Source organism: Mustelus asterias, chromosome 29 (genome assembly GCF_964213995.1).
Source record: "Mustelus asterias chromosome 29, sMusAst1.hap1.1, whole genome shotgun sequence".
In the NCBI taxonomy this organism is placed as follows: domain Eukaryota; kingdom Metazoa; phylum Chordata; class Chondrichthyes; order Carcharhiniformes; family Triakidae; genus Mustelus; species Mustelus asterias.
Genome location: NC_135829.1, coordinates 3,289,583 through 3,305,570, shown reverse-complemented (window position 1 = coordinate 3,305,570; position 15,988 = coordinate 3,289,583). Strand labels below are relative to the sequence as shown.

Below are 15,988 nucleotides of genomic sequence, written 5' to 3'. Positions count from 1 at the left end.
GGGTGGCCGCGAATGAGTTGGAAGTTTACGTAGACAGCGAGAGGGTAGTGAACTCTGAGGGGAGAGTGCATGATAAGTTTGAGATGGGGGTTGCAATCACCGAGGGTGAGAAGTCCCTCTCTCTACCGCGCTGAACTAGGTACCAGATTATGGACTCATCTGAGAATGGGGCTTGAATGCACAACATCCTCATTCTGATATTGAGTCTTAATGCTGAGCCTTGGCTGACATTTGGGTAAACTGGTCACTGAATAGGCTCACGAAACCATCAGAATTATTATATATTTAAATTGCTTCAAAGATAGACTGGCATTTAATAAATTACTCGAACAACAAAAATCATAAAAGCTGTTCTACAAGCATTCTGGCTACAAGAGCTTATTCTCGATCAGACAGTTTTAAAATAAACTGATAAAGGAACCATTCACAGCGCTACAATAATGCTTTCAGTTCATAGTCTGAATTTTACCCGTCAATAATTGTTAATTTGCTTGTATTATAGGCGATAACCGTACGTGACTCGATGGCTAAGTCACTGTATAGTGCCCTGTTTGACTGGATAGTTTTCCGAATCAATCACGCACTTCTCAACAACCGGGACCTGGAGGAACATAAGAAGGTGAGTCACAGATAAAACAGATTTGGTAGGCCAGTTCTCTGACTAACAGTTTGAGCAGGTCATCGCTGAAAGTGATGTATGTAAATTGCAAGGCCATGACAAATTTTAACTTGTTCAGTGTTTCTTCTGCTTTATGCACTTTATGTCATAAGAGAGCTTGGCACCTTGGATATCACCAGTAGTAGGTGTATATCTCAGAACAGTTTAGAATGTTTCTTTCCTCTGTCTTGTAGCACACTGCTGAGCAGCAGTGAGCTCACTACGCAAGCAACTGTCACAAAACCTTTATCCTATTGCATGGTTGTATCAACAGCATGCAGTCGAATACTGTGTTGTATGAATAGCATTCTTGAACATTAATCCTCAGAACAGTTGGGCTCAATTACTTGGATTGATTTGGAGAAGCTGGGGCCTGTGTTCTCCTTGGGGGGGGGAATAGGTTGAGAGGAGATTTGATGTATGTGTGTGTTCAAAGTCACGAGGGGACTGACCAGAGTAGGTAGGTAGATAGAAACTGTTTGCTTTGCGGAGGATCACAAACCAGAGGACTTGGATGTAAAGTGAAGGAACCTAAGGCAACTTGAGAGCCGGGTCCGGGGGTGGGGGGGGGGGTGATTTTACATAGTTAGTGGTTAAAATCTGGAATGCACTGCCTATAAGGTAGTGAAGGCAGATTTAATTATAACCTTTTAATGGGAATTGGAATAGATACCTAAAGAGAAAGATATGCAAGGCAACGGGGAAAGGATGGGAGAGCGGAACAAGCAAAATGGTTCTTGTGAAGGGCCAGCATGGGCCATCCTCCAGTGTTGTCACTCCTCTGTTTCTATTATGACTGAACCCAATCATGTTTCCTGATGCCTGTTTCTGAGAGGGAGAGGGCTCACTGGATTGTAAGCAAGAATGGCCACTGTCACTGACCTTTTCTCCTCCTCTTACACCCAAGTATATTAATTACAGTCTCTCTCGTGAGTTGATCGGAGATAAGGTGGAGTTGGGGATGGCACGGTGGCACAGTGGGTTAGCACTGCTGCCTCACAGCGCCAGGGACCCAGGTTCAATTCTGGCCTCGGATCACTGTCTGCGTGGAGTTCGCACATTCTCCCCGTGTCTGTGTGGGTTTCCTCCGGGTGCTCCGGTTTCCTTCCACAGTCGAAAGATGTGTGAGTTAGGTTGATTGGCCATCCTAAATTGACCCTAGTGTCAGGGGATTAGCAGGTTATGGGAATAAGACCTGGGTGGGATTGTGGTCAGTGCAGACTCGATGGGCTGAATGGCCTCCTCCTGCACTATAGGGATTCCATATTTTAAAAAAAATAAGCTGATAGCTCAAACAAGAGATGAGACCTAAATCTTCCTAGTTGATTGGCTTCACGTTATTTTACATTTATTTTGTGCAGTCCCTTTATCCGTAGACCATTTGAAAAGTGCAGAGGCTTTTAATAGAGTCATAGAGGTTTACAGCATGGAGACAGGCCCTTCGGCCCAACTTGTCCATGCCGCCCTTTTTTTTAAACCGCTAAGCTAATCCCAATTGCCTGCATTTGGCCCATATCCCTCTATACCCATCTTACCCATGTAACTGTCTAAATGCTTTTTAAAAGACAAAATTGTACCCACCTCTACTACTACCTCTGGCAGCTCGTACCAGCCACTCACCACCCTCTGTGTGAACCAAATTGCCCCTCAGGACACTTTTGTATCTGTCCCCTCTCACCTTAAACCTGCGCCCTCTAATTTTAGACTCCCCTACCTTTGGGGAAAGATATTGACTGGATCGGCAAATTTCCAATAATAGTTGCTTCTTCCATTTGTAGATTCTCTCCATTGGCGTACTCGATATCTTTGGCTTTGAGGACTATGAGAACAACAGCTTTGAACAATTCTGCATCAACTTTGCTAATGAGCGGCTTCAGCACTACTTCAATCAACACATCTTCAAAATGGAGCAGGTTTAAAAAAAATAGTTCTTGTTATCTTCCAAAGGATACAGCCTTTGTATTGTATACGATAGGGCTTCACCTTAAATTATAAGCAGTTTGCCTCTATTTTCTGCATGATCACATCTTTTGTGAAGAATTGGTGAGGAAGCAACACCTGCAATTAGAATGATCTTGCACAAATTACCCTGACTCTTAACACGCCTTCTTTTCTCTCTCTCTCTTTCCCCAACACACCCCACCCTATTACCATGTTGACAACATTGACCACAGTGCACAAGGAAAATGCTTTGGGACATAGAGTCATAGAGGTTTACAACATGGAAGCAGGCCCTTTGGCCCAATTTATCCATGCCGCCCCTTTTTTTAACCACAAAGCTAATCCCAATTGCCCGCATTTGGCCCATATCCCTCTATACCCATCTTACCCATGTCACTGTCTAAACGTTTTTTAAAAGACAACATCTGGAATGCACTGCCTATAAGGTAGTGAAGGCAGATTTAATTATAACCTTTTAATGGGAATTGGAATAGATACCTAACGAGAAAAATATGCAAGGCAACGGGGAAAGGATGGGAGAGCGGGACAAGCAAAATGGTTCTTGTGAAGAGCCAGCATGGATCTGCCGGGCACAATGCGATCCTTCAGTGTTGTCACTCCTCTGTTTCTATTATGACTGAACCCAATCATGTTTCCTGATGCCTCTACTACTGCCTCTGGCAGCTTGTTCCAGACACTCACCACCCTCTGTGTGAAAAGATTGCCCCTCTGGACCCTTTTGTATCTCTCCCCTCTCACCTTAAAACCTATGCCCTCTAGTTTTAGACTCCCCTACCTTTGGGAAAAGATGTTGACTATCTCGCTGATCTGTGCCCCTCATTATTTTACAGACCTCTATAAGATCGCCCCTAAGCCTCTATGCTCCAGAGAAAAAAGTCCCAGTCTATCCAGCCTCTCCATCTGGAATCTTTATTTTTCTCCAGCACCCTGCTTTCTGTTAAAGTTTGGCTTGCCATAATACTTAGTATTCCGTTGAAGTTTTTTTAATAGCAGTATCCAGTGTTGGTGCTGTGCTTTATGTCTCATGAATTCGAACCCACAAATCTCTTACTGTCCTATTCAAAGTACTTCATAATTATTACTTCAGTTTTAATCAAAATATATCACCTCACATTTACTGACATTGAATCCCATCTGCCACTTTGCCATTCCCTTCTGTTGCAGCTTCCTTCTCATCTCATTATTTATTATGACTCCTATTTTAGTATCCTCTCCAAATTTTGTCACCATTCCCTCCAGCCCCATATGCAAATCTTTGTTATATGCAGTGAATAGAAGCAGTCCCAAACAGAACCTTACAGGACAATGCTACCCGTTTACAGCCAGTTGGAGCTAACTTAATTTTGTTTACCCCCTTTCTAACAAGTTTTTAATGTGGTTATTTACCGTTACCCAGTTCCACATATCTTGATCTTCTGTAATTGTTAACTGTATGCATTGTCTTTCTCCATACACCTTTTCTGTCATCTCCCTTAAGAACTCTACCACCGAGCACAATTTTCCCTTTTGAGATCTATATTGACTGCTCCGAATTATCTTCTCTTCAACTATATTTAGTAATTTCATCTTTAATAGAGATTCCCCAAAGTTCACCAAAGATAAATCAACTTCCCTGAGTTAGCTCTGCCACTCTCTTTGAAAATGGATACTACACTTGTCAAAGTCCAGCACACATCCACTCAAATACTCAAATATCATTTCTATGGTTACTGCTATTTCTTTCTTCTTTTCCCTCAATGTTTGAATGTATCCCATCAGTCTATCAATTAGTCATCCTTTACCTCGACTAATATCTCTAATACTTGTATTTATAAAACAACTCATCTTGTTGCCTCTAACCATTCAGAATGTGCCATAGTGCAATAGTGTGGAAAGAGCTTTATGTTTGTATCTTGCCTGTGCTGTACTTGACTTGGAAGAGGCTGACACTGACGCTGTAACGGCTGAATATAGCAGAATGGAACATATTGAATATAACATAATGTGGGAAAATGTGAACTTGTCCACCTTGGCAGGAGGCATAGAAAAGCCGCATACTGTTTAAATGGGGAGAGATTACAAAACTCAGTGGTACCGAAGGATCTAGGTGTCCTGGTACATAAATTTTTTAAAAATTAGAATGCAGGTGCAAGAAGTTGATCAATTGGGCCAGTGGGCTGATGAATAGCAGATGGAGTTTAATTTAGACAAATGCGAGGTGATGCGTTGTGGTAGATCGAACCAGGGCAGGACTTACTCAGTTAATGGTAAGGTGTTGGGGAGAGTTACAGAACAAAGAGATCGAGGAGTACATGTTCATAGCTCCTTGAAAGTGGAGTCACAGGTGGACAGAGTGGTGAAGAAGGCACTCGGCATGCTTGGTTTCATCGGTCAGAACATTGAATACAGGAGTTGGGACGTCTTGTTGAAGTTGTACAAGACATTGGTAAGGCCACACTTGGAATACCGTGTACAGTTCTGGTCACCCTATTATAGAAAGGATATTATTAAACTAGAAAGAGTGCGGAAAAGATTTACTAGGATGCTACCGGGACTTGATGGATTGAGTTATAAGGAGAGGCTGAATAGACTGGGACTTTTTTCTCTGGAGCGTAGGAGGCTGAGGGGTGACCTTATAGAGGTCTATAAAATAATGAGGGGCATAGACAAGGTGAATAGTCAATATCTTTTCCCAAAGGTAGGGGAGTCTAAAACTAGAGGGCATAGGTTTAAGGTGAGAGGGGACAGATACAAAAGGGTCCAGAGGGGTAATTTTTTCACACACAGGGTGGTGAGTGTCTGGAACAAGCTGCCAGAGGTAGTAGTAGAGGCGGGTACAATTTTATCTTTTAAAAAGCATTTAGATAGTTACATGGGTACGATGGGTATAGAGGGATATGGGCCAAATGCAATTGGGATGAGTTTAGGGGTTTTAAAAAAAAAGGTCGGCATGGACGAGTTGGGCCGAAGGGCCTGTTTCCATGCTGTAAACCTCTATGACTCTAAGAAGTGATTTAGAAGGCAAATAGACTGTTGACGTTTATTTCAGGGGAATGCAATATAAAAATTGGAAAATTTTAATGCAGCTTTAAAGAGCCTTGGTGAGACCACATCTTAATACTGTGTTCAGTTTTGGTCTCATTTGAAAAAAGACATAATTACTTTAGAAGCAGTACAGAGAAGGTTCACTCGACTCATTTCTGGGATGTGGGGCTTATCTTTTGGAGAAAGGTTGAACAGGTTGAGTCCATACCCATTGGAGTTTAGAAGAATGAAAGGCAATGTTATTGAAGTACTATCTGAGGGGACTTGATAGGGTAGATAATGGAAGGATGTTTCCACTTATGAGAGAAACGAGAACTAGGGGACGTGGTTTAAGAGAAAGAGGTCTCCATTTTAAGATGAGGAGAATTTTTTTTCTCTGAGATGGGAGTTGGTATATGGAATTTCCTTCCCCAGAAAGCAATGAAGGCGGGGTCATTGAATTTATTCAAGGCAGAGGTAGACGGATTTTTAATCGACAGAAGGAAATGGTGATTACGGGGGCAGACAGCAAAGTTGAGTTGAGACCACAGCCAGAATCAGCTATTATCTTGCTGCTGGGTCCTGTGTTCCTGTTTAACTTTCCTCATCTGGATGAGCATATTGTCTGCGTGCGTTTCCTCCGGATGCTTCGACTTCTTCCCACAGTCCGAAAGACGTGCTGGTTAGGGTGCATCGGCCGTGCTAAATTCTCCCTCAGTGTAACCCGAACAGGCGCCGGAGTGTGACGACTAGAGGATTTTCACAGTAACTTCATCGCAGTGTTAATGTAAGCCTACTTGTGACACTAATAAATAAACTTTACTTTATAAAATCAAAGGCCACATATTTCATATTAGAGGGGGAGGGATCGTTCCTTGAGGTTATTGACTAAATTTAAATTTTTGACGAAAAAGCTACTTGTTTCCAAAGCTTAAAACTGAGATCAGCCTTTATTTTCTTACCCAGCTAAACTTTCTGCATGCTTTTGTTTCACAACGGTAAATTTGCTTGTGATTTAGTGATTTTTTTGCTTTTAGGGCGGCACGGTAGCACAGTGGTTAGCACTGCTGCTTCACAGCTCCAGGGACCTGGGTTCGATTCCCGGCTTGGGTCACTGTCTGTGCGGAGTCTGCACATTCTCCCCGTGTCTGCATGGGTTTCCTCCGGGTGCTCCGGTTTCCTCCCACAGTCCAAAGATGTGCAGGTTAGGTTGATTGGTCATGCTAAAAATTGCCCCTTAGTGTCCTGGGATGCGTGGATTAGCGGGTAAAATATATGGGGGTAGGGCCTGGGTGGGATTGTGGTCGGTGCAGACTCGATGGGCCGAATGGCCTCTTTCTGTACTGTAGGGTTTCTATGATTTTCTATGATTTAATTCAAATATTACACAGCAATCTCGGCAAAATCGTAATGCAATTTGCAATGCTGAGATTCAGTTACAAATTGCTTTTAGCGTTTTAACGACGGCCTTTTTTAAAACGTGGGGATGACATCAGGTTTCAGATTCTTTGGTGTAGCGTGAGCGTCCACCCTCACTGTAACGGAGCAGCCTGACGGCCAGCTGACCACTCGGTAATTTTGATGATCAAACTTAGGAGCAGTACAGGTACAGTTGTGCAATTACTGACTTTTAAAATAATGCTGTACATATTCATGAATGGACATAGTGCTCTGTTTGCACCATTCCTTGCAGTGTGTTTTACTGCATTTCCCACCGTGTATATATATATATATATATATATGTCAAACTCCTTCTTCACACTGAAGACATATTTCTTAATTCGTGTTTATTTGCAAAGTGGAGAATTAGTTTTAGTAGTTTCTATGAATTATCTACACTAGGTCAGTTTTGTAATGGACAAACAGTAGCCAGTCTGCCTTGTGTTCTGTCACTCCACTGTGACTGTGATATGTTAAGTTGTGTGCGATTGACTGCAGACACTCACTTTAAAAAGAAACATTTTCGGTGCAGGCTTGGAGGGCCGAACGGCCTGTTCCTGTACTGTAATTTTCTTCTTTACGAGGCAGATTTTTTACACAGAGAGTCGTGGGTGCCTGGAACCCGTTGCCGGGGGAGGTAGTGGAAGTGGATACGGTAGTGACTTTTAAGGGGCGTCCTGACAAGTACATGAATAGGATGGGGATAGAGGGATATGGTCCCCAGAAGGGTAAGGGGTTTTAGTTCAGTCGGGCAGCATGGTCGGTGCAGGCTTGGAGGGCCGAAGGGCCTGTTTCCGTGCTGTAATTTTCTTTGTTCTTTATTCTATTACAACTTGATCCTGGTACAAAGTTATTTTAGTCACTATTCAGTGCGAGGATCAAAACCTATTGGCTCAATGCCAAAACTTTCAAACAAAATTGCTTTTCTCCCCGTGTTCGCATATCAATAAGTGATTTCATTATTGGACACTCGAAGGTAGTGCCTCAGAGAACTGTTGCATACAGAGAAGAGGCTGACATCTTGAGTTCTGGGTTTGTTTTCCCATTAACTGCTTTTAAAAAAAAAAAAATTCTAAATTTACAAAAACCCTTCTGTCTGTTTGAATCAGCCAGTTCCGACCTGTAGCCTAGTCTTGCTAGCCAATGTGAATGAATTCATTCATCAGGAAGCTCTGCATGAGGTCCAGTCATCCACTCCTTTAATTAGATTATCAAGCAGACATGCCCACAGCTCGCAAATTTGAAACTCTTGAACTGCAGCTAATTTTTAAGCACTCCTGCGAGAATCCTTTGACGTTTCTTGTGCTGGACTGGAAATTTCTCGGTGATTTTGTTTCCTAGTAATGCATTGTGTATTGTCTCATTGAGCAAAAAAGCGGATAGCTTCCTCTGTGGTTTGTTGGAAAACGCAACATCTGATGTTGTACTGACGTTCCAGTAATGATCTCTGGTCTGAGTTGCACTAACTGACCTCAGAGTGAGGGTATCAGCATGGGTGCTACCATTGATATTTTCATCCCTGGGCTACGGAGAAGGAAAACATCCAATCTTTTCATTCTGGGATGTCTACCCATTGATTCCTGAAGTTTGTAGATGTGCCAGGGTAGAAATGAAATCACTTGTATGCCCTGATGAATGAATTGGTTGCAAATCCTAAATTTTCTGATTTATACATAAAGTGTGGGTTCTTGATGTGATACCACAAATTACCCATGGAAACTATCCCACAGTACCTTCAGGAGAGAAACTTTGATTAGCTAATTCAACAAAGGCCATTGATTCAGCCAAGCACCTCACTGGTTTGTCTGATACAGCAATGGTGCTTAGTGTATTATCTAAATTGTTTAGGTAGTCTGGGACTTTGAAATACTGGATTCGATTGCAGCTTATGAATTTTTAAATATTCACCTTATGAAGTTGTGCATTTAAGGATGTGGCCCAGATGAAGTGGCGGCAAGCGTGTACAGCAGTTCTGTTGCTTTTAAAAGTGTTGTCACCCTAATTGCCTTGAAGTGATTGATGTCAACTTCAAAAATAGTGAGCTATTCACTTGATGAATCAAAACTCCTGTTGCTGCTTGTTCAACTTTCAACACAGGGAACAGGTATAAGAATGAACAGACTATGTTCTCTCTGTTCCCAGCTGTGGTTACGTGATGTTTCTGACAAGGTGTCACTCACATCTGTGCTTCCCCAGAGCCGAATGAACACATCATTTCAAGTCAAAAGATTTTCTCTTGACTCATCTTTACTCATCTCAGGCCATTGTTTCCAAACATTATAGTGCGTCGACTGTTTCTCCCTGAGCAATAAGCGATGGCAGGAAATACAAAGAGTGGGTATGCATCACCGTGGAACTTAGTCCTGCCTCCACCCATATGTTGTACTTTTCCTACTCCTCATGCCAGGGCACTGAAGCTAATTGTAGCACCCATCAAACTGTCCAAAATACATTCAGCTACTCAGCACATCCCAGAGTTTCAACCTGAGACCTTATAGAGTGATAGAGGTTTGCAGCATGGAAACAGCCTCTTCGGCCCAACTTGTCCGTGCCACCCCTTTTTTTTTTAACGACTAAACTAGTCCCAATTGCTCATATCCCTCCATACCCATCTCACCTATGTAATTGTTTAAATGCTTTTTAAAAGACAAAATTGTACCTGCCTCTACTACTGCCTCTGGCAGCTTGTTCCAGATACTCACCACCCTCTGTGTGAAAAAAATTGTCCCTCTGGATCCTTTTGTATCTCTCCGCTCTCACCTTAAACCCATGCCCTTGTTGGTTTGCTCAATAACAGTCTTTGACTGCAGCCTAGGCTACAACCAACTAATGCATCGGGGAAGTTGTAGAGATTTTTGAAATCTTTTGCCATTATAATTTTGGAAAGCGTCATTGTAACTGGATACGGCTCCGTTTTATATTCACAAATTTCTCTCAATTTGAAATGTTTTGATATTTACTTTCTACTGGCCTTGAGGGTCCCTTTTTCTTTAAGAAATATGTTTAATTCTGAGAATTGTCATGACAGACTATAAATAAGATAATTACCGATGTGACTAAACACTGCTCAGCATGAGCCTAGACTATCAATATGCTTTTGTCAATAAGTTCTGTGCTGTGTGAAGACATTTTCAGTAATGCCTTTATTGGTGTCTGCCACAAGAATTAATCACAATTAGATCATGCCATGTGACTATTCAGCACTCCAATTTTAAGGGTGGCTAATACTAACTGTGACTCATAATGCTTTGTGAGTTCTTGTAACAAATCATTGAGGGCAATGATGACTGCAGGGCATAGATGTGTACTGACTTTCAGTATTGTATTGAGGTTCTGTACTCAGACTATTTTTTTCCATTCAGTGGGAAGAAGTTTCCCTCCCTTGACTCTTTTGGTTTTGAGTAGTAGAATGCAGGAGTAAGGAGTAGTTTGTGTCATCCTCCAGGACAAGGCACTTTCTTTTTTAATGTGTTTTTTATGGGATGTGGGTGTTGCTGGCTAGAGCAGCATTTATTGCCCATCCCTCATTACCCTCCAGAAGGTGCTGGTGAGCTGCCTTCCCGAACTGCTGCTGTCCCTGAGGTGTAGGTACACTCACAGTGCTGTTGGGGAAGGAATTCCAGTATTTTGACCCAGCGACAGTGAAAAAACAGTGATATATTTCTAAGTCAGGATGGTGAGTGACTCGGAGGGGAATCTCCAGGTGGGGGTGTTCCCAGGTATCTGCTGCTCTTGTCCTTCTAGATGATAGTGGTTGTGGGTTTGGAAGGTGCCTCCTAAGTAACCTTGGTGAGTTCTCATAGTGCATCCTGTAGCTGGTAAGCACTGCTGCCACTGTTTGTCAGTGGTGGAGGAATTGAATGTTTGTGGACTAGGTAGCAATCAAGCGGGCCTGGATGATGTTGAGCTTCTTGAGTGTTGTTGAAGCTGCATTCATCCAGAATGTGCCTTGTAGATAGTGAACAGGCTTTTGGGTGTCAGGAGGTGAGTTACTCATCATAGGATTCCTAGCCTTTGACCTGCTCTTGTAGCCACAGTATTCATATGGCTGGTCCAGTTCAGTTTTTGATCAATGGTAACTTCCAGGATGTTGATGGTGGAGGATTCAGCGATGGTAATGCCATTGAATGTCAAGGGGTGGTGGTTAGATTCTCTCACCGCAATATGAACTTGTGACCACGTAAAATTTCCTTATCAAGCTGCCACCTTAAGTTTAATGTTTTATGTGGTATTGATTCAGAATGGTGTGGAGATGCCGGCATTGGACTGGGGTAAACACAGTAAGAAGTCTCACAACATCAGGATAAAGTCCAACAGGTTTATTTGGTAGCACAAGCCACTAGCTTTCGGAGCGCTGCTCTTTCATCAGGTAAGTGGGAGTTCTGTTCACAAACAGGGTATCTAAAGACACAAATGCAATTTACAAAATAATGATTGGAATGCGAGTCTTTGCAGGTAATCAAGTCTCAAAAGGTACAGACAATGTGAGTGGAGAGAGGGCTAAGCACAGGTTAAAGAGATGTGTATTGTCTCCAGCCAGGACAGTTAGTGAGATTTTGCAAGCCCAGGCAAGTCGTGGGTGTTACAGATAGTGTGACATGAACCCAAGATCCCGGTTGAGGCCGTCGTCATGTGTGCGGAACTTGGCTATCAGCCTCTGCTCAGCGACTCTGCGTTGTCGTGTGTCGTGAAGGCAGCCTTGGAGAATGCTTACCCGAAGATCAGAGACTGAATGCCCGTGACCGCTGAAGTGTTCCCCAACAGGAAGAGAACACTCTTGCCTGGTGATTGTCGAGCGGTGTTCATTCATCCGTTGTCGTAGCGTCTGCATGGTCTTCCCAATGTACCATGCCTCAGGACATCCTTTCCTGCAGCGTATCAGGTAGACAACGTTGGCCGAGTTGCAAGTGTATGTACCATGTACTTGGTGGATGGTGTTCTCACGTGAGATGATGGCATCCGTATCGATGATCCGGCATGTCTTGCAGAGGTTGCTGTGGCAGGGTTGTGTGGTGTCGTGGTCACTGTTCTCCTGAAGGCTGGGTAGTTTGCTGCGGACAAGTTCTTTTCAAATCAAAACCAGTGAACTTTCCCACTGAAAGATGACGCTTTCCTTTTCATAACGTACTGGCAATTTTAAGATTTTGATTCTTACATGATTGCAGATTGACAGAATTTCCAGGTTTTACTTTTGGGTAAGATGTGTTGGATATGGTTTAGAATCATAGAAACCCTACAGTGCAGAAAGAGGCCATTCGGTCCATCGATTCTGCACCGACCACAATCCCACCCAGGCCCTACCCCCACATATTTACCCGCTAATCCCTCTAACCTACACATCCCAGGACTCTAAGGGGCAATTTTTAACCTGGCCAATCAACCTAACCCGCACATCTTTGGACTGTGGGAGGAAACCGGAGCACCCGGAGGAAACCCACGCAGACACGAGGAGAATGTGCAAACTCCACACAGACAGTGACCCGAGCCGGGAATCGAACCCAGGACCCTGGAGCTGTGAAGCAGCAGTGTTAACCACTGTGCTACCGTGCCGCCGGTTTAGTGAGTGTTGAACTGAACATTGAGGATGCAGGGAGCGGAAGAGTGAGGAGATATGTTTAGAACTTAACTAATTGGCTGACCCATATTTTAATTTGCTAAGTGCATTCATCTGTTAAGTGACAAGGACAGAGAGGTTGTAAAGATTTTTCTGTTTCTGTACTCATTGACCCACATTGGCTCTCGTATAGAATTTAAAATGTACACATTTGTGTTCAAATCCTTCCATGGCCTTCACCCCTTTCTACCTCTGGAATCTCGTTCTGCCTAATGACAAATGTGTGTTCCTCCAATTTTCCCAGCTCCAGTTTTCTTCATTCCTTGGTGGCCATGCCTCTAAGCCATAAATTATAGAATTCCGTCCCTAAACTTTCCCGTGCCTCTCTTCCCACTTTTAGGATGCTCCTATAAAATCAATCACTCCCAATCTTTTAGTTACCAATCCTAATATCTACTTATGGCTCAATGTCAAACTTTATCTGATAACAGGAAACGCCTTGGAAAATTTTGCCGTTAACGGTACAATATAAATGCATATTCTTGTTTGTTATCCAAGTCGCAACTGTAAATGTGTGAGATTGTGTGTATTTGAGTGCCAGAGTCATAGAGGTTTACAGCATTGAAACAGGCCCTTCGGCCCAACTTGTCCATGCCGCCTTTTTTTTAAAAACCCCTAAACTAATCCCAATTGCCCACATTTGGCCTATATCCCTCTATACCCATCGTACCCATGTAACTATCTAAATGCTTTTTAAAAGATAAAATTGTACCCGCCTCTACTACTACCTCTGGCAGCTTGTTCCAGACACTCACCACCCTCTGTGTGAAAAAATTGCCCCTCTGGACACTTTTGAATCTGTCCCCTATCACAAACCTATGCCCTCTAGTTTTAGACTCCCCTACCTTTGGGAAAATATATTGACTATCTACCTTGTCTATGCCCCTCATTATTTTATAGACCTCTATAAGGTCACCCCTCAGCCTCCTACGCTCCAGAGAAAAAAGTCCCAGTTTATTCAGCCTCTCCTTATAACTCAATCCATCAAGTTCCGGTAGCATCCTAGTAAATCTTTTCTGCACACTTTCTAGTTTAATAATATGCTTTCTGTAATAGGGTGACCAGAATTGCACACAGTATTCCAAGTGTGGCCTTACCAATGTCTTGTACAACTTCAACAAGACATCCCAACTCCTGTATTCAATGTTCTGACTGATGAAACCACTCTGTCCACCTGTGACTTCACTTTCAAGGAGCTATGAACATGTACCCCTAGATCTCTTTGCAGTGCCATCACCAGTGCAATGTGTTTGTGCAGTTTCAGCTTGATAGTGGGTACCATTCTTAAGCTTCCTTTGCTGCTTCTTGTCCTTGACTACCCCAAATCTACCCAGCTACTCTGCCTTGCCCCACACCACATCCTTCACTCACGCCTCTGTGCCCCTCATTCCCTCTGGGGTTTGGTGTAGAGATGGCAGGGAAGTGGTGATGAGGGAGAAATACCTTAGAGGCAGAAATGCAAAATGGCATGATCGAATGACAGGGTAAGGATGAGAAAGGAAAGAAGAGCCCTAGAGGAACCAAGAGGAAAAGGAAGACAGCAAAGTCATGGGTTCAGATCCAGAGAAATAGCCAGATATGTGCGTATGTATGACCACATAGGGAATTGGTTACATCAAAGAGTAAAAGAAATAAAAGTTATGAGAACAGGATACTGAAGCAGTCAGGACAAGTTCAAAGGTGTGTGTGATGCATTTCTGGACAGAAAACGAGATTGGGTGATACAAGAGGATGGATGTGTAAAAATAGCAGCATGTAATTATACACTGCCATTAATAAAATGCCCCAGGGAGTTTCACAGGAGTGCAAATGTTATGTCAAGCTACACGCGGAGCTTCAGGTCAGTTAGCAGCAAGTGGAGAGGTTTAGGGAGGGAATTCCAGAGCTTAGGGCCTCATCAAGCTAAAAGCAGTGCGGTAGAAGGGTCGTATGGACTCAAAAGGTTAACCTCTGTTTCTCTCTCCACAGATGTTGCCAGACCTGCTGAGTTCATCCAGCATTTTCCTTTTTTCAGGTTTCCAGCATCCACAGCATTTTGCTTTTATTCACAGTAAGAAGTCTCTCAACACCAGGTTAAAATCCAACAGGTTTATTTGGAATCTCAAGCTTTCGGAGTGCTGCTCCTTCTTCAGCTGAATCACTCACTCAGCAGCGCTCCGAAAGCTCGTGATTCCAAATAAACCTGTTGGACTTTAACCTGGTGTTGTGAGACTTCTTACTGCGCCCACCCCAGTCCAACACTGGCATCTCCACATCATTGCTTTTATTTGAGTGTGATAGTCTGGTTCAGCCTCAGACAGGATTGTCAGGGGGAAGGATGGACTTGCTGGTTATGGAATAGTTTATTTATGGAATAGCCGATTCAATTCCTTCCCGAAATTTAAATGAATGAAATTTCTGCTTATTCAGCTACTCAAGGCCAGCCATCTGATAATTTAGCGACAGTGGGGGTGGAGTCGAGAGAGGACATAAGAATTAGGAGCAGAAATAGGCAATTCAGCCCCTTGGGCCTGCTCCGCTATTCAATATGATCATGGCTGATCTCATCTCCACTTTCCTGCCGCTCCCTTTATCCTTTTATCCCTCTACTAATTAAAATCTAACAATCTCCTCAAATTTAATTGGTGTTCTGGTGAGCTCCACTGCACTATGGGGTAGAAAATTCCACCAATTCATGACCCTTTGAGTGAAGTAATTCCTCCTCATTTCTGTTTTCAATCTGCCACCTCTTAGCCTAAAACTATGGCCTTTCGTTCTAGAATGTCCAATAAGGGGAAACATCCGCTCCACGTCTACCCTGTCAATCCCATTTAGCATCTCTTATACCTCAATTAGATCTCCTCTCATTATTCTAAACTCCAGCGAGCATAGACCTCAACTGCTTAGTCTCTTTTCATTGCACAAGTCCTTCAACCTTGGAATCGACCTTCTCTGAACTGCCTCTGATGCATTTACGACCTTCCTTCAGTAAGGGGACCAAAATTCTGCACGGTATTTCGGATGCAGTCTCACCAATGCCTGATACAGTTGCAACAGCACTTCCCTGCTTTTATACTCTCTTGCATAAGCAATGAATGCTAAAATTCCATTTGCCTTCCTTATTACCTGCATACTAACTTTCTGCGATTCGTGCATGAGGACACCCAGATTCCTCTGCACCGAATCGTTTTCAAGTTTCTCTCCATTGAGATAGAAAGTTTTTTTTATTCCTCTGACCAAAATGGACAACCTCACAACTATCCACGTTAAATTCCTCTCACCTGACTTATCTCTACCCATTTGTAAATTTCTTATTTCCTCATTGCAGCTTG

General features: G+C 43.1%; 1 protein-coding gene across 3 annotated transcripts in view; it reads left to right on the top strand.

The window, feature by feature from the left end:
* Positions 1 to 15,988, top strand: part of myo9aa (myosin IXAa) — a 298,687-nt gene that overhangs the window by 166,822 nt on the left and 115,877 nt on the right. For all 3 annotated transcript variants that reach the window (XM_078199938.1, XM_078199939.1, XM_078199937.1), the window contains exons 10-11: positions 503 to 619; positions 2,437 to 2,571. In XM_078199938.1, coding sequence (XP_078056064.1) covers positions 503 to 619; positions 2,437 to 2,571 — 252 coding nt within the window. The remainder of the gene's footprint in view (positions 1 to 502; positions 620 to 2,436; positions 2,572 to 15,988) is intronic.